We start from the raw sequence: 19,475 nt of genomic DNA on the forward strand, positions 1-19,475 counted from the left end.
TCCTCCTGTCCCTTTATTTGTCTTAACCGTTGTTTAGTGTTACATCTGAATTAATGTTAGTGAGGTTCCCTCTTAACCACTGCTTGCAAACTTTGAAACTATGTTTGAAACTATGTTTGAAGCAAACTATGAGTAAGCATAACAATGGATTGTGTTGGTGCAATTGTAGCACTAAACCATTATTAAGTCTGAAAACACAAGGATTGAATTCTTTTTGGGAAAGGAGCATCCCAATTTGCAGACTGGATTGCTGGGAGTATTTCTCTGCCTTATTTTGTTTTGACTATGGCAGACCACCACAGCTACCTACCTCTACTGCCTCAGTGAATTTGGCTGAGGAGGCACAATGCATTTTTATTTTCCTTGCTGGTGAAGCTCAAGAACCTTCTGTTACTGCTAGCAGCACATTTCCACCCATTAAACGGGCAGTTTTTCCCCTCTGCCTTGTAAACAGCGAGATGCATTTTTGCATATATATTTTCTGGCCCTCCTCCTCCTAATGGGCATATTTATTAATTCCGCTTCAAGCAGGTATGAAGGATATTCATGTTTAAAATCTTCATGAGGGAAAAACTTCACTTATACTCCATTTAAGCTTTAGATGACACAGATGTGGATTAAACCATCAAAGTGATCCTGGAGAATCCCTGTGTATACTTAAGCTGCCCTCAGACTAATCCATAATGAGTCCTTCCTTGCAAGCCATTTTATAGTATACCCAAGAGATAAAAAGAGAGCTTCAAGTCAGTGTAACTGAATCCCAGGCCCCTTACATACTCCAGCCCGCTAAAGTAATTTATCTATGAAATGTTCTTTCAGTGAGTTGCTGGTTTGTTTGATCATTAATAACCGAATATGTTAATAGTTTTAATTCCAGCAAGCAAGCATAATTCTGAGGCCTGTTTTATATGTAAATCCATGCAACATGAAGAAAATCTGAAATGTGAGGAATAGCCCTCTCTCCACCCCCACCCCCCAGTGTCATTGTAGTTGTCAAAAAAATCATCCGTTTTGGGAAGTACAAGTCAGCACAGAATACTACCCTCTATTAAAATGCATGCCAGCTACAGTGGTACCTCTGGTTGCAAACGGGATCCGTTCCGGAGCTCCGTTCGCAACATGAACAGAGTGCAACCTGAAGTGCCGTGTCTGTGCATTTGCGCGGCGCGATTCAGCGCTACTGCGCATGTGCAAAGCACGTAACCCGTTCCGGTACTTCTGGGTTCAGCGCGTTCATAACCCATGCCGAACGCAACCTGCAGCGAACGCAAGCAGAGGTATGACTGTACTTGATAAACTAGTGCTTGCCACTTGCATTCATTGCAGCATTAAGTTGGCGATTCAACAAGCCTTTATGGAGAAGTGCTGCTGCATACAACAATTTAATCCTTGAATGTTTTGCCACACTGGAAACATAGGTTATCGTGCTTGCTTTACTTTTTTTTTTCTTGCTACCCAGCTGCTTCCTGCCTTAACTGCTGCTACTATTGTGTTCTCTTGCTCTGGTGGGGCAATTGCTGCCATGTCATGAAACGTGAATGTGTGCAAGTACATTGCTCATAAACACAGCTGACTGGATAAATTTCTGTGCATAGCAGGGAGTTGTGGCATTTTGTAGAACAGAGACAGCCAGCAAGAGCAGCAATAATGGCAGCAGCAAACACCATCTTGCTCTGTCTTTTGCTTTAGGAAGCCACCCACACTTACCCAGTTGTACAATAGCTCTTCCAAACACTTTTGCCCAGCACTGGTTGATGCTGAGAGCATAGTAACAACTTAAAAATGCAGTCCCAAACAATGAAGATTTCATATTAATTGATGGAACAGTGATCAACCAAGTGTGCATTTGGCTGTCCTTAATAGGTCAAAAGTTACTGCGTGGCAGGCTTCTTTCTGCAATAAATACACATGGGTACCTCATCTATTTTGCACATTACTCATGCCTTCCTTCGGGGTTGCCCATCTGTGTGCATGTGTGTTTATCTTCATTCTTGTGTGCTGGCTACATGCTTCAAGCAAATCTGTGCCTTAGAGCCTCGGGACATTTCGTCCCACCAGTGAAGCAGCTTTGGGAGGGAGTGACTTGAGAGCAGAGAAGGAGGGGTGGGGCGCGGGGGGAGCACAACACTTTCTGAACTCCAAATCAGCTTCCTACCCTCACATCTCTCCTCCCCACATCCCCAGTTTTAAATGTAAGCAGTTTTTGAAATGCAAAGGACATAGCAGAAGGCAGCAGCTATAATACGAGCATTTGATTTAATTTGTAAAAAGTTCCTCTTATTTAGTACATTGGAAAATTTTATCATTTCTTTCTGAAAGCATATTGAACGTTGTGCTTACTGTGTGCAATATGGTTGGGTGAACATAGTGAGATGTTTGATGTTATTATTGATAACTTGACTGAACTCCACTATACCACACTTCTGAACCTTCCTTTTTTGTTGTGTTCGCTGTTTAAGCTTCTCTACCTTTTTCAAGCCTTTTATGCAAGAGAGGTTTGTCTTTGTGGCAGCTAACATTGGCTGGTGTGGCTTGTGCTTTTTGCAGTTCAACAACAGATTGCTATACTGTGTCCCCAAATTCAGCTTGGTGGGATCTAAGTTCACAGTTCGGACAAGAGTTGGCATTGATGGTATGAAAATCGTGGAAACACACAATGAAGAATACCCACACACATTCCAAGTCTCTGGGAAAGAGCGAACTTTGGAATTGCAGGCCAGGTAAAGCGAGATGAAAAATTGAGGTTATTATACTGTAGTGTTACTTAATAGATACATGTGAAAGTGGTAGGCCCTGGTAGAAAGGTATTTACAACTTGGACTACAATAGTTTGCACCTGGAATGCATGGATTTTCTTCCAACTCATTGCTGAATCTCTACACACCGGATTGCAGGGATGAAGACAGAAATGATGATGATGATGTTGATAATTTATTATTTATACCCCGCCCATCTGGCTGGGCTTCCCCAGCCACTCTGGGCGGCTTCCAACAAAATATTAAAATACAAGAATCCATCAAACATTAAAAGCTTCCCTAAACAGGGCTGCCTTCAGATGTCTTATAAAAGTCTGGTAGTTGTTATTTTCTTTGAAATCTGGTGGGAGGGCATTCCACAAGGCGGGTGCCACTACCGAGAAGGCCCTCTGCCTGGTTCCCTGTAACTTGGCTTCTTGCAATGAGGGAACCGCCAGAAGGCCCTCGGCACTGGACCTCAGTGTCCGGGCTGAACGATGGGGGTGGAGACGCTCCTTCAGGTATACTGGACCGAGGCCACTTAGGGCTTTAAAGGTCAGCACCAACACTTTGAATTGTGCTCAGAAACGTACTGAGAGCCAATGTATTGAAGTTGTAAGGAGCCAAAAAGCCATTTATTCCAGCTTTCGTGCCTCTATCAACCATCTCCTTAAGCATGGTGAACCACAGGCTGAGAGGAAGATGCACTTTTATTAAGCTGCCTCCAGGGTAGCAGTTCTATGATTATGCTTGCATAACAGTTGAAGCACATAAGGGAAGGCAAAACTGCCCCTCTTAGGTCACTGTCCAATCTATGGGCTGATGTTTCAGTGGTGGAGGTGAAGATCATCTCTGATGTCTCCAGTGCTGAGAAGATCAAAGGGCATCTAGGATATTCTCACTTTGGGAGATAGAAAAGCAGCTGTGAGAAAATGTTCCCTGTAGACTGAGGGCAGTCTTGAACCAAGCCATACTCAGAATAAACCCATTAAGGGTTCATCCCACTGCATATCTCTTGCAGTTTTTAGAGGCGCTTGAATGAAAATGTGATATTTTGTTCATCACATTAGCCTAACCATGTTTCTCTCCCTCCACATTCAGTATATTAATAAGTGATAATATTAATCTTCCCCATCCCATAAAATGTGCATTAGCTCTGATGCAAAGCTTAGCTTGCCCAGAGGATTTTCTTTACCAGAAAAGCTTGTGTGCATGCTTTCTGATTGCCACTAGAATGCACAATTACGTTGGTGGTCAATAAGGTTCACTTCATTATAGAAGGTTGCTTCCTGTTACCCTCATTATGCAGATACTTCCTTTATTGTTCATTTGGTGTTTGGTAAGATCAGTCTAATTTTTTCAGGCAGATGTGAGAAGGTGAACAGTAAATCAGTATTGTGGGTCTCAAAAGAAGCAGTAAAAGCTCCAGCGCTTAGATTTTTACAACTTGCTGCATTTTACAAGGCTTAAAACAATATAATACAAGAAGAAAAATGGCAAAGACTGTGTTGCAGCTGTTCTGCATAAACAGGTGTTTTGACCTGCTCTGCTATTACCCTATTCTATATGAACAGAAAAAGTGGAAGCAGGCGTCACACTCCCCGGCCTTTATCCATCTTACTTTGCTTTAATATCAGACAGGAGATACCCATGATTATAAGAGTGTAAGATATCTCCTAATGCTGGAATTTGAAACCACTGGAGAAGTAATTTTAATTGTGCAAGGGTGCATTAGAATGTCCCAAAAGAACTGCTTGTGCATCACGAGAGATTTAAGTAAGTAGAAGGAACTGCATGACTCCAGTCTCCCCAAAGATACAGAGGAGTTTGGAAAGAAGCTTCTGAGCTTCTTCCCTGATGCACAATTAAAATGATTTTAACGGCAATTTTAATACTGGGGGAGAAACCACCCTCCGTTGCCTGTTAGAACTCTCTATTCCTTTACATCTTTTACACATAGCGTGCACACTTTTGTGTTTAGATGTATGTTATTTTTTTTATTAAGTACCAGGTAATTTTATGTAGCTGCCCCATGACATCAGTTCTTTGGGTGGCTTGCAGAACTATTTTTAGATGGACTTCAAATTGGGCAGTAAAATATTTGTGTGGAGTCACAGATATGACTTATTTGGGAGGGTTTGGGATGGTTATAGTTTTAAATGTCTTTACCTTTTGGTGGGTGGAGGGAAGGAAGCTATGAAAGATGGGAAGAAATCCAGCTCTAAGTATAATTGAATGATCTGTGAAGGTTGGAAAGAGTTTCTGTATGTGTGTTCCATACATGAATTACAACTGGATGCAATCATTTGACGTTTCCTTACCACTATGTATTGGGGGGTGGGGGGAGAGACAGGAGGCTACTGCTAAGAATGCCATCGTTATTCATAATTAAAATTTCATTTGAAATAATCCTGCGCAACTGAAGCGCATCAGCGTTTGAATACAAGATGCCAAGCTTTTCCTTTAATGGGTCATTTTCAGTATTCTCACTTAAAGCCTTCTGTGTTCAGATTTACAGTACATTGTAGGCAGTTCAAAGTAATAGGTTCCTTGAATAAACAGAAATTGATTTGACTCTAGCTAATTAATGTTTCCTGAACTTGCTTTTAACTGTTATGTCCCAACTGTTTCCTGTAGTTCTGAACAAGATAAAGAAGAATGGATAAAGGTAAATGTGATGTTTTTTTTTTTAACTTACGCCACAATAGGTTTGCTAGTTGTGTTTGCTGCAACAACCTAAGACTCCTACCGCTTTGGAATCTGCCTTATTTTTGTGCTTTTAATGCTTATTCCTTTTTAAAATTAACGAAAATGCTAGCTATAAATCAAGCGTGCTGTGTGATCTCTTTTGTTTTGTCATTAAATTGGTTAGATTTGAAGTTTTAGTAGTTCTGACCCATGCTATTCATTCCAGGCTCTCCAGAATACTATAGATGCTTTTCAGCAAAGGAATGAAACATTCAGAACTGCTATTGCAAAAGAATATGAGGACACACCTATTGAAGTTTCTGTAAGTGGGCACCCATAATGTTTTGATAGGGTATGTCTGAAGCTGCTGACGTGAAAATTGCACCTGAAAATGCTGGGAATGGCTTTTGAAATTGAGGCCTCATACTTAGCCTTGTCTCAGTTAGGTTTCCACTTTAAAGCACATTCAAAGCGCTTTCTTTCCCACAAAGAATTCTGGACATTGTAGTTTGCCCCTTACAAAGTTAATATTTCCAGCAACCCTTAACAAGCTACAGTGCCCAGAATTATTTGAGTGTAAAAATGTGCTTCAAATGCACTATAAACACATCATATGTACCCAGCCTTGGTTTCTTAGCATTAATTCATAAAACACATTTGCATCCATATGAACATGTCCTTTACCCTTTTTAGATGCTCATATGAGAATATGGTTTATTTCTGTTGTTGTTGTTGCTGCTGCTGCTTACCATTATTTATTGTGCTATCAAGATGCACGGTGCTTTGTTTTATGCAGAAGATACTGCTTTTTATTTATATGACAAATCGCCAAAGTTATTTGCATATATAATGTAATATAGTGTAATCAATAAAATGCATTTATGAAAAACCAGATCAAAGAGCAGGAAAAAATGCAGTGTCAGTACTTTATGGAGAACAGAAAACGAGGTCCCTGAAACATGTAGATTCCCAAACTGCTTGTGTTGTGCTGCTACTCTCCTGGTGAAAGAAAGTGATTTGTTTTCTTTGCTGCTGTGAATGACTTCATAATTTCTCCACATTTACCTTCAGACTGCTGAACTTGGGAAGAGAGCACCAAGATGGATTCGGGACAATGAAGTGACCATGTGCATGAAATGCAAGGAATCCTTCAATGCCCTGACGAGGAGGAGGCATCACTGCCGAGCATGTGGGCATGTAAGCACAAAGCCATGTCTGCTAGTTGGTTAACAGATGCTGGAGCAGCCCAAAACCTGCTCAGATCCGCCATCTGCTGGTGGCTTCTGAATGCTGCTTTGTTGCCGTTGAGCTCGCCGTAGAGCAGTGGTCAAAATGTGGGCGGCGGCTTCACTGTATGAACCAAACTGATTCACTTCGTGGACAGCTTAGGAAATTTCCCATTAAATTGTTCTTTCAGCAGTTGGTGATTTTTAAGTCTTGTTTTCCTGCTTCGATAATGATGCAGCTAAGATGAAGACAGTTTTCACTTTGCTTTTATTCTCTAAGCTGTCACTAATATCTGATTTTTCAACTGATAATCTAAGACAACTAATTCAACTAACCTTAAATTTGCATTTGCCTTGAAGCTTTGTCAGGGTTACTAGGGTTCCGTTACTAGTTGAGAGAATTTTATTTCCTTTGAGCTGTATCCGGTGAAGTCGTCCCATTTGTGCAAGGGCGTTTTCTACTTGTGCAGTGGAACTTCTCCTTGCTCCCTCAGTTTGTTCTGGGTTTTGCCTCAACCCTATGGAGGTGGTGGTGGGGCACTGGGGGAAGGAGAGCTAATTGAAGTTTTGTTGCTCAAGCAGAAGCCCTTGTGTCAATGGGATGACTGTAGTGGATACAACCCGGCTTGGCCACACTTCCACTCATCCTGTGCCTAGAAAGCTCGGGTCTGAGTGGTTTTCTGTTTGCCCCGGTTTTCTGTTTAGTGCTGAATCAGAACCAGGCATCAATCTGCAAAAAACCTAATTGATGTTGCTCCGATTCAGTGGTAAATATCAGATTTCCCTGGAGGAAAGTGGTGGGACAAGCAGAAGTCTTGAATGATCCCTTAGCTAGGTTGGGTCATTTGGGCCAGTCACCATCTCTTGGCCTCACCTACTTCACAGGGTTGTTGTGAGGATGAAATGGGGAGGAGAACCTTGTACTCCTTAGAAGGAAAAGGTGGTATATAAATGTAATAAATAAAATAAAATAAAATGAGAATCTCTGGATTAATTCTATTGGGGAAGAGGAGGGAATCACATGCCTGTGAAGAAATCGGACAAATAGCATTGTAATCTCACAACCTAAGCCTGAATTTGTTGTTTGTGGGTCTTGGATTGCATTGATTTGGGTGGCAGAGCTAATTCAGGGAGGTTTCTTCCTTGGAACAAGTAATGGATGACTTTCACTTTTGGAAATGTCAGGAGGCACGTGTTTGGCAAAATCTCACCATATAGAATGAAAGGGGAAGAGGGAAAATAATATTCCAGAATAATTCATTCCCCTGCTCCTCTTACTCTTCTTAAGGTGGTTTGCTGGAAATGTTCTGATTACAAAGCTCATCTTGAGTATGATGGTGGTAAGCTGAACAAGGTTTGTAAGGACTGCTACCACATTATAACAGGATGCACAGATAGCGAAGAAAAGAAGAAGAAAGGAATCTTGGAGGTATGACATTTAAAGAATTACTTAATTGTGTTGTGTGTAACGTGCTCTTTGGCTTACCTTTCATTGGAAGATGATGCATTTTTCTTGGATGGTTTACATGGTACTAACACAGAGAGCTTTTGGATTGGACCTGAGACTAGGATTCATATCCTGTGTTTGTTTTGATACAGTCAAAAGCCATCGTTTCACAGAACAGCCACCTTGATGTGGCTGCTTAGAGTTGCATCAGAATGGCAACTGCTATGTGTGGCAAGCCATTCATGAAAAAAGGCCAAGTCACATGCTTTTGCTTCTGTCACATAGTGGATCTCTTTGCTTCTGCAAAGCCTTTTATGCCAATAGTTTATGGCAGCATCCAGAAAACTGTGTGGATCAGCCACCAAGCAAGTTTTGTGTCTATCTGTCTCTCGATATATGTATACACATACATACATTTTAAATGTAGCCTGCATATGGAGACCATTTTGTTTGAAAACAGACTTAGGTGGATGGGCTTTGCTCAAGTCATGATCCCTTGACCACACTCCCCCCCCCCTTTTGAATATGACATATTTTATAGGGTTACTGGATTCTTACAGACATTTACAGCTGGTGAAGTTTGGGCAGAGGGAGAAGTGGGAAGAGTTTCTGTACTCAAGTGAGATTTGCAGAGAGTGGGGGACTATTGACTAAAAACCAACCAAGGTTGGCAGATGATCTTGAGACTTCTGTTTCAGCAGAAGCTTCCAGTGCTATTCTTTTCTCCCATTCAGCTGTTCTTTAAACTCACCATTTTCTCCTGTATGAGGCACCCAGTGTCAGAATAGCTAGTCCCCATCTTTATCAGGAATTTATAGAAACATAACGCTCCATTCTCCCAGCATCAGTTCTGTGTCTTAACACTTTGTTGCTTCCATGCCATGTTGTTTTGACAAATAGCAAAATAGTGAATTCGGTATCAAGGACTGAGATTTATCTTGTCTGGTTCCTTCTACTTATTTGGCTCAACTGACATTTGCTGTAATTTAACTCTCAGTAAATGGATAACATCTTATGTTCTAACTATAATAATCTGAGGAACTGTGCTGTAGCTAGACTAAGCTATTGGAAATCTCTGAAAGATAATATTTCTCTTCTGCCCTTACAGATTGAATCAGCAGAAGTATCCGGTAACAGTGTGATATGTAGTTTTCTCCAATACTTGGAAAAATCTAAGACTTGGCAGAAGGCTTGGTGTGTGATTCCTAAGCAGGAAGCCCTTGTATTATATATGTACGGTGCTCCACAGGTACGTAGGGAGAACGTGTTGGACAAAAAAAAATCCTCTGATAAGGTGCATGAAAAGTGGGGTACAATTGCTCCCAGTAACAGCTTTGCAGTTATTGTCTATGCACTCTGTCCCACTTCCTCTGATTTTTTATTTGTCCCCTTCAGCAGACAAACAAGGTGTTTTTCACAGAAATAAATTGTTGTGGAGACCATGGCATCATTCTGCTTCCCCAGTGCTCATCCTGTGATTAACTGTGGGGTGGAGGGGTAGGTAATAAGAGGATAAGGAGGCGACTCGTAGGATGAAGATTTCTCCACTTCTGCACCTTTCTTCTCCTATGGGTGCATATGCCATCTTCATATTTCTGTCTTGCTGAAGACCACCACAATAGAGCTTTTCCTTTCCTCCCAACACCTGTCTGCCCCTGCTGGTGTGAGGGGTTTGTGTGAGGGGGGGGGCTGAAGTCTTGCACTCTGATTTCCTTTAGAACGTCTTGGGTTAAGTTGAAAAAAAAAATGAGTTATGTAATCGGTTGGTCGATCACTCTCCTCTCCTCCTTACCAAACCCAGAGCTTTTTAAAAGGTTATTATTTCTGTTTGCTTAGGATGTAAGAGCGCTAGCTACCATCCCTTTGCTGGGCTACACAGTAGATGACACTCCAAGAAGCGCTGACCTTCCACACAGTTTCAAATTGACTCAGTCCAAGTCAGTGCACAGCTTTGCCGCAGACAATGAGGAACTAAAACAGAAGTGGTTGAAGGTCATCCATTTGGCCGTCAAAGGTGAAACGCCGGACTGCCCAAATGATTTGCGGATGAGTTTAGAGGACCAGCATGAAAGCTCTGCAAAACTGGAAGCTGAAACTTGACGTAGCAGATGGTCTGTAATGTATTTCTCTCTCTCTCTCTCTCTCCACTCAAAACTTTGGTTGACACTAATTTTCAAATCAGCAAGAAAGAAGAGAGCCTTCCTGGCTCAACCACGTTTCTTAGCACTTTATGTTGGAAAAGAAAAACAATGTTCATCTTTTTTTTTTTTTTAGGGAAACTTTTCTTATATTTATGTTGTGTCAATAAAATTAATGTACCCTTCCACATTTCCTTTTTATTAAATGAATGTCTATCAAAGAGTGACCAATATAACTATACCACTCTTCTCAAGAAAACAGCATCATATGAAATGAATGCTACTGAGAAATAAATGGCTCGTTTCATATTGATGTCAGCACTGGTATATCTTGGCTGCATTCTAGGACTCATAGCTGTGTCTTAAGATATACCTCCACTTTTGCCAAAATAGATGTCTAGTGGAATGTAAAGACAGTTTGGTTTATTGTATCTAAATTCTAGCACTATTTACACTGACTTGTACATATATTCTATCAATTTGTGTTTGAGAAAAGTACAATACCCAGAGTGTTTAAAATTTCTAAATTATCTATTAAAAACCCTCATTCTTTTTCCATTTTAAAAATTATTAAACAAGTACAATATATAAGATTTGCAGGGTATGCCATTAGAGAGGAAAATGTAATATACTTAATTTTGATTTGACTTCATGATACTAGGTTCATGCTATTTGCCTATGACTTATAAAGCATGCATCATCCTGAAAATTTAAGCAGAGGATTCTAAATTAAAAACAACTAGTTACTTGTTTATATCTGATGGCATTGATATTTTTATACATAAACGTAGAGCTTAAAAAGCAGTAGTAAATCAAATGGCATGTAATGGATGTGCAAGTTCTGGCTGTGTTTTGAAAAACATAATAATTCCTCTACTTAGTCCTGTGCCTGTTAACCTTTGGAAGGTGGTGCTACCTTTTTAAAATTACAGCAAGTGCTTCAGTAAATAACAGCCTGGTCTTAAATGATCACTTGTGATCATGTATTATGCCTTTATAGTTGGTCACTAACACCCGGACCTTAATATTATCATCAATCAATCTAGACATCAAATTGTGATTAAGAAATATTAAATATACATAGCTTAGGAGGATGTCTGAATTGGCAAGCCATGATTTGAAAGAGCAAAAAACACCACTAAGCCATGCCTTGTGCAAACTGTAGTTGACAAATCATAGTTAAAAGTCAGAGGCAACTGCATTGAGACAGTAGTGCTGAGCAGACAATATGAAAGTTTCCCTAACCCATGGTTTACTGTACATGCTTTGTGCAAACTCTAGTTGACAAATCATAGCTAAAAGTCAGAGGCAACCACATTGAGACGGAAGAGCTGGGCAGAAAATATGAAAGCCTGCAAGTTTCCCTAAACCATTGTTTCCTGTACATTTGTAAACTCAAATTGCGCTTTGGATTCTAAATTATGGTTGACACAAACTATGATTTGGCATATTTGAATTTAGCCGTTATAACTCTCACTAACTGTGCACATGTTGCAACAGTTACTACTACTGTATTAACTGTATTGTATGACTCATGCCCACTTATACAGTGGGTGGCAGATCTGCCATTGCAATATGTGATTGCACCCACTGTTTACATGGAATATTACACACTGTATTGTATAGCATAATAAGACATGAAATCTGATTTTGTAGGTGGTATGGCTTTTTGAAAAACAAACAAACCTGAATACCTGGACCTTACTTAGTGCATAAAAGGATTCTTAGGGAATTATATCTTCATTACGTTTTGCAGTATTGAGCCAATAATGACAGTAACAGTTTTGTTGTAACTTGCTAATTTTATCTTGGACCTCCGGATTGGTCTGTGTTTAGTAAATTAAGGTCAAATCTACCTGGCATGGGGGAAGACACCAGTTTTTAATATTTCTCTGCTAAATAGGCACAATTTGAAGAGACTAAAGGCATAGTCAGGCATTTACCTGATCACAAAGGCTTAACCATGGGCAGGAGGCAGGAGAATGCATACAAGACCTGCACCCACTTGTCCTTGGCATTCATGCATTTAGCAGGAAGGTCTGAGGAGAATGCTAAGTACATTCTGTTGAAACTGCTTTGAAATCTCTGTATGATAGGTGACCCCAACAAGTAGAGGCGTAGGAAGCCTCTTGGGCGCCCGGGGTGGCGTTGCCACGCGGAGGCACCCCCTGGGGGCGGGGCGTCCTGATGCGTGCGTCCTGACGTCACGACACATGCGTCAGGACAGACAGCGCATGCCCAGAAATCTGGGCATAGGCAGTCCATCCCGCCGGCACTGCTGCTCCAGTGGCAACCCACCAAGCGAGCGCCGGCTCCTGGGGCTTCCTCGTCCTGATCGAGTGGGGCAGCCCCATAGCGGTGCCAGCGGGCGGACCCCGGACGGGCCGCGGGGCGGAGCGGCTTCGCTCCACGGCTTGCTCGGGGCCCTCCGGCGGGGCGGGGCTGGCCCAAGTGTCACCCCCCCTCCCCTGGAACCCATAGCGGCGCTGGTGGACGGACCCCGGCTTGCTTGGGTCTGCCAGTGGGGCCAGTGGAACACGGGGTGGAGCGCCCCCACCGCCCCCTCATGTGATGCCCGTGCCAACAAGACAGACTTCTGATTGCATGGAAACTGTCTTCAAACCTTCATGTTAAAAATACGAAGGTCTGAAGAGGTGTTTTATATATCCCATTTTAAATACTTCTTTCATGCGTTGCTCACTTTTGCTAAGTATTAAATATGCAAAGTACTTTTTCCAAAATACCAGTGGAATTGAAATATTAGTGCCCACCCAATGCCTTCCAGATGGGCTTGCTTCACCAATAACTAGATACAGGAGCTAACAGAATGCTCAGGGTGACAGTCAGTTTGCTGTACTGCCAGTCTGAGCCAACAAACCTGATCCTATTCTAGATTCATTCAGTAATATTCTGGTGAATGAGTAGACCTGCACTGGTTGTGCATTCTGTCTTCTTCCTAATGTTTCTATGCAGACGATTTCTGCCTGCATTTCTGCATGTAGTACAAAAGTAAACATGCCTTTGCTGGAAAGAACCTTGTGGTTTTTAGAGAGAAAAGTAAAATTGGGAAACCAGAGGAAGCACTGGGCTCTTTATTAGAGCAATAGTAATCTTACTAGATTAGGGATGAGCCTTAATCCAATCCTATTCCTCTACCGTAGGCCTGAGGTTCTTTTTGAAGCTCCTGGGGTTTTTTAGCTGATGTTGCTGCTGAGGTGTCTTTTAAAAATAGTAAAAAAAAATGCTTAATGCAAAAGAAAGAAAATGAATTATTTTCCAGTACTTTGCCTTGTCTTCATTGGAACTTTCCATATTGCTCCTGCTGGGAAATGCTTCCCACCCACAGAGATATGCCAGATTCCTTTGCCAACTGATTGGGGAGATCTCTCCATTCATTCACCCTAACGCAGAATCTCTTGAGTAATGCAGCAACCACCTTTTGTTTAGGTTGGATTTAATTTAATTTCAGGGACAGTTTTGAGTGGACTCTTCCCTTTTCATAAATGCAGATCTTTCCTCTTCATTTTAGACTTGGAACAGGCTATTTCCTTTTCTTCCTTGAGGGCAGGGTTGTTGTTGTTATTATCACATAGTAAGTGCTGCCAGATGTCATCTGGTATACAGAATGTCCATTGCTTCTTACCATAAAATTGTGTTAATTACTCACAATCACGTTGTGTCAACAAGGAAAAAGAACGCATCAAGGCATAAGTTGCCCTATGTGGCAATTGCACGTGTGCATGCACAACAAAACGTGCGTTTTTTGTTTATCATGTGTGACACTCTACAATCAGGCTGTATCTTTATTCCCCAAACCCATTTGAAATATTTAATTGTAGGAAATGTGTAATATGCAAATCAGGCCTAAAATAAGCATGTTGGGTACAAAATCTTCTAACTCATTGTATATTTCTGATGTGGCTCTCAGCACAGAGTTAATCGTTGACTGTGAACCTTTTTGTGTACATGCAGTTATCCTAAATGTTGGGTTTTTTTTGATGGAAAACCAACTATTACACTTCTACTACAAGGAAATTATGGGCAGTTGATTTTCAGAAAGAGGCCTTATGTTCCTTCCCTGATGAATAGGAGGGGTGTCTATATGGTGGTTTTGGTTCTGGGAACCTTGTTTGAAAGCACACTTTTTGTACCAGGGCTAGTAACCATTTACTGTATAGTTGATCACATATTATGCTATATGGGTTGGAAAGAAATGGAAATGGGCTGTAATTATCCCTATAATGTTTGGGATGAAGGGGCTGGAGGATGGAAAACAAGTACACAGGTAATGTCAGATTTCCTTCATCTTTCCCCTCCCAGTTTGCAGATGTGTAGTGCAAACCTTGGGGGGGGGGGGAGCATCAATCATAATAATAAATAGCCCCTATTTAGCACTTAGAGAGCACTTCTTATTAAATATCTTAAGCACACTTGCATAGAAGCAAAGTTCCATGGAAAGAAATGAGATTTACTTCGATGTTCAAGTGCTGGGGTCCTTAAGACTCCTGTGTAAAGCACAGCTAATGACCACTTTGTAATAAAGATAAGGTAAATAAGATATATAGTCTGATTTCCGTACCCTATTCTGGCTCCAAAACCTTTTAAGGTACATTTTTATTTCTGTAGGATTTCTAGGACAAAGTGGCCCTTTTAATTTGTTTTCTCCTGAGGCCACCCCACATATGGGCAACAAAAGTTCTGGCTTCTTGGTTAACATTTTCAAGCTGTATCTCATTCTAAGCAGAACTTCTGTGTGCCGTTGGAAAATACTGGAATTTGTGTTAAGTCTTTATTTTCATGTTGTCTTGGCCTTTTAACTGTTACCCCATTTCCTTTTTTATTTAACTGACTGTCTGTTTGACTGGTTCTGTATGGAGTTAGCATGCAGCAAAATGCAATAACGAAGGGGTATGTGTGTTTATGTTTATGTACACACTTTGCAAGCCAATTTAAGTAATTGCTTCAGTAGAGAGAGACAGCTTTTGTAACCGAATCTGCATGTCCTTGTGCTTTTACCAATTACTGCAGATGGTAGATGAAGGGAAACCATAATGGTCTGTGGTTAATGACAATGAGCTGCTTAACAATGCCGAAGAAGGAAAACTTGCTGCAGGTAGAAGTGACAGAGACCAAGCATGTATGGCTGAAGCTGGATCCCGGTTTGCTAAGTATGCTTAGCAAGGACCTGGTGCTCCTTCTGCATTGATCCATTGATGGCGTTTCATATGATTCTCTTGCTTGACCACTTGAGCAGCACTTCCGGTGCCAGTGAATCACTCGGCTTAAAAGTGTCTGCCAGTTCAAACCGTAATGTTACCCTGGTGTTTGGTGAGTGATCCTCATGGGGTCGGTGGTGACGAGAAACCCACCCACCCACTGCTGCGTCAGAGAATAAATTCCATGAACTGTAGTGCACGAAAGGACTGACCACTTGGAATATCCACATTGCCAACATTAAGCCACCCCAAAACAATGCTTGTGTGTCAAATGTTGTTTTTTAACTGAACATTTTCTGCATTCTCTCCCCCCTCCCCATCAACTTTGCCAATATAAGCAAGGTACCGGTAAACTTACAGTGTAGAATATTATGTGCTAGTGTCTTTGCTGCCTTATTTAAACGTTCTTGCATTCCGATACAAGTTGATTTTTAAATACAGTAATTTTGTAATTGCTCAGTTGAGAATGAATTAGGGAATTGCGAATTTATTCGTTTAACTTTTTTTTTTTGGCTAGATTTGAATCTACAGCTGGCTGTAATTTGACATATTTGGGGTGTGTGGAATATTTGCCATAATCTTGCCAAAGTTAGTAAACGTAAGTCTCTCTGCTTTCAGTGGGACAGTGAAATTTGGTTGGGTCACTGAAAGTGGCTTCAGTGATAGGAAAAACTATAGTAGTTTGATAAAGCATGGGTATACCAATTTTAATTATCAGTTGTACTTTGACTAAGTGTACTATTGTTTTATTGTTGCTGGATGTAAATATACTTGAATAATGAAAGAAGTCTGTAGCGCTGTGCCATCTTGATACCTTTAGCTCTATTGAATTCTTAATTTTTAACTCTAAAGCATTTATCCATCTTCAGTGGCATTTTGTATGTGCAGGTGGAGTAGCTTTTTTCCTTTTCTTGCAGTCCTTCATTTTCCCCGACTAACTCAAGGCTCACCGTGCTAACAGTGTCCCAGGGCAAGTAACTGGTGTATTGGTTTACAACCGTGAACTGTTTTCTTCCTGAAGGTGTAAAAAAGGAACGCTTTTCTCCATTGTATTTTCCAAATGGCTATAGATCAGTGCACTTGTAAATCTAGGGGTATGTATAAACGTTCATGAAAAGAGGAGTTAGCAGTGTGGAAGCACAATTGTTGCTTCTTTCTCAGAGCATGTTGAGCTGAGGGGAAATGTTCTGCTGGTTTCAGCAAACGCCAGATGTGCACAGTACTGACTGGCTGGTACCTGTGACGCCATCTTCTTCCCAAAAATATTTTGTTACATTTAAAAATGTCAGTAAGAGAAGAAGAAGAAAAAACATGTGCAAAGGGGTGTATACATGGAGCTGCCCTGTTGGTTAAACTGAGAGGGGAAGCTTGCACACACAGGAGCTTTCTTGCCACAATGCAAACCTAAGGTAGAAAGCAGCTCTCTTTGCATAAGTGGGGCTATTATAATTGTCAAATAAAACATTGCCTCTGCCAGGGTTTACAGTAGGAACCGCATGTACCCGCAGGACAGTGGATCCTGTCATTTAGAGAGACTTGCATTAATTTTAGGGCATGCTGTGGGCAGTATAAGTTTGTACAAATATTTAGCATGCACTTGCTTCTGTACATGAAAAGCAGCAGCATACATTTTTGCCACTTGTTTGTACAGTGTGCAAAAGCAGGTCAGTGAGCCAGGATCAATCAGAGCTCCTTGGAGCAAACGTCCTCAAGAGTTCATAGCACTTCACATATTCTTTCATAGCTGAAATGAAAAGTCTCTTTGGACTGGGCCTTATTGGTTTAATCTTTGCATTGCTGAAAAATGATGTCACCATCCTCTGCCACAATGCTAACATGATGGATAATAGGATTAAGGTTCTAGATGGTGTCTACAGTTTATGTCACTGAGGAGCACAAACAAAATCCAGGGTGACGATTGTCTTGCTTTCATTCATGTAAGCCAGTGCTACTCAGTGGCGGTCCAGTTCATGAGCCATCGGCTGCTGGTCTGTGGTGACTCTACCACAGCCCAGGATGGGTGGGATGCTTCAGGTACCCAATATGGTACCAACTCCTGGCACATCAGGTGGGGTGGGATTTGCCAGTCCACCCCATGAGTTTGAGAACCACTGATGTAAGCAACCATAGCAAAATTAAATGGGAAAGGAGATGATCAGTTTAAGCACAAGTCATGTAAATTATATTTTCCCCTCAATAGGTTAGTTATCTCCTCTGGATTTAAGCACCATCTTTTAAGAAGAAATGTGTCTCTTTCTTTCTTTCTTGGTAGAATTTTGCTGGGCAAACTAGAATGTTCTCATCCATGCAAAATAACTCTTGATGACAGTTCAGTCCCTACTCAAAGCTTTCTTCATCCAGTTTAACAAAAGGTAACCAATTTTATAATTTACACATCTTATTTGTGGGATGGCTTGTTTTCCACAATATTATACACTCAAAGTACATCGTAAACAATTAAAATCAAATTGGGAGGTACCCATTGTGTAAATGCATTAAAGAGAAAAAATTAAATAATGTTCCAGTTTGGGGGCTATTTACTTTTGTTATTTCCCATTTTCTCAAAGTGAATGTAGATTGGATTTCCCCCAAGATTTTTCTACTGAAGTAGATGAGTTCTGTTTTATATAAAAAAAAAAAAAAACCCATGTAATTTCAATATTACTCAGTCTGGAGTTACTCCTTGCAAATGCATAAAAATATTTTTAATTAAAAAATTAAAGGAAAGGAATAGATCTCATGAGAGATCGAAATCCTTTTTCTAGGAAGAAGGGGAAACTATTTCCCTTTCTGCGGCAAATGCAACATACCAGCTAGTGTTCCACATAAAAATGCACAGAAGCTCACCTGCTCTTGGTGTCAAGAAGTTTATAATGTGGAAAATGTTACAAGCAGGCAGGGCATGGGGGAAGATCGGCAAAAAACAAAACAACCAAGTGCACAACAGCCTTCAGAGTGTCATGCAGCTGAAATATATGGAATATGTCATGAATGATTCTTGTGTGGAAGCAGGGGTAAGTCTTAGTTGATAGTATCAGATGAACAAGCTGTAAAAATTGTAATTTCTCAAAGGGTATACGTCTTTGTTTTTTTTTTGCTGTACCATAAATAAAATGCAAAAAGAAAAAGCAACATTTAAGATTGTGCAAGTGGTTATCGTTAAAATGTACATGAATGTAAAATACTTGCAGATATGTGTATATATTTCTGTAACATATGTATATTTGGTCCATAAAGGTCGGAGCTGGATTACTGTAAAATTGCGCACTTTAATTCTTGTTGAAAACTTTAAAAATTTGTATCCTGTAAATTAAAGCATCATTAAATCAGTAATTATTCTCTGTGATTTCAGTGCTCTTGTGCACTTCTCTGTGTAGTCATACTAGCCTTAAAATTATTTTGTCATCACCAGTGTGGTCAGTCTTGTTGGTGACGTTGAGGAATTATACGCAGGTGATTTATAAAGCAAGGATGACACACTTAAGGAATAGATAGGGAAATAAAATGACACGTTCTAACATAGTGTAGGTTAATAATGTTTATTTTATAGACTATCTCATAGTAGAATTACAAATCTAGTGGGCTTCCAGGTTATAGATTAGCCCCTGCAAGATCCAATAAAAAAACAACAAGCAGTGGTTGATAAGAGTGACAATATACACCAGACTGCATGAGGGATGTGGAATATTTTACAGCAAAAGACACACAAACACATCCTACAGATAGACACACTTCCTTCATAGAATCCAGCCCTCCCTAAAATACATATTTTAATTGCAAGTTTGACATCACTCATATAAGGCATTTTCCTTGACCAGCCTCGTTTTAGAGAAGCAGACAGCCACTTCAGGTAGATAAGACTTGTTAGTGGCCGTGAAATTTCTCTTCCCACCCTAATCACCTGTGCTTTTTCATGAAATGTTCCTGAGAATTTCCCCAACGGAATTATGCATTAATTTTACATTATGACATTATGTCCTATGGATGCAAAACACTGGGTATATTAGAGGGCACTAGTTCATTTT

At 40.6% G+C, this 19,475-nt stretch overlaps 1 protein-coding gene across 4 annotated transcripts in view; it reads left to right on the plus strand.

Moving 5' to 3' along the window:
- The window catches only part of FGD4 (FYVE, RhoGEF and PH domain containing 4), a 106,629-nt gene extending 89,464 nt beyond the window's left edge, over positions 1 to 17,165 (plus strand). For 3 of the 4 annotated variants that reach the window (XM_033161961.1, XM_033161964.1, XM_033161963.1), the window contains exons 11-17: positions 2,548 to 2,720; positions 5,373 to 5,403; positions 5,650 to 5,745; positions 6,495 to 6,620; positions 7,938 to 8,078; positions 9,205 to 9,345; positions 9,933 to 10,986. In XM_033161961.1, the coding sequence (XP_033017852.1) occupies positions 2,548 to 2,720; positions 5,373 to 5,403; positions 5,650 to 5,745; positions 6,495 to 6,620; positions 7,938 to 8,078; positions 9,205 to 9,345; positions 9,933 to 10,196 (972 nt within the window). In that variant the 3' untranslated portion in view covers positions 10,197 to 10,986. Of the gene's footprint in view, positions 1 to 2,547; positions 2,721 to 5,372; positions 5,404 to 5,649; positions 5,746 to 6,494; positions 6,621 to 7,937; positions 8,079 to 9,204; positions 9,346 to 9,932; positions 10,987 to 15,967 lie in introns of those variants that run through there. The other variant, XM_033161962.1, reaches the window with a different exon arrangement.
- The last annotated feature ends 2,310 nt before the right edge of the window (positions 17,166 to 19,475 follow it).

Source organism: Lacerta agilis, chromosome 10 (assembly GCF_009819535.1).
Source record: "Lacerta agilis isolate rLacAgi1 chromosome 10, rLacAgi1.pri, whole genome shotgun sequence".
Classification (NCBI taxonomy): Eukaryota; Metazoa; Chordata; class Lepidosauria; order Squamata; family Lacertidae; genus Lacerta; species Lacerta agilis.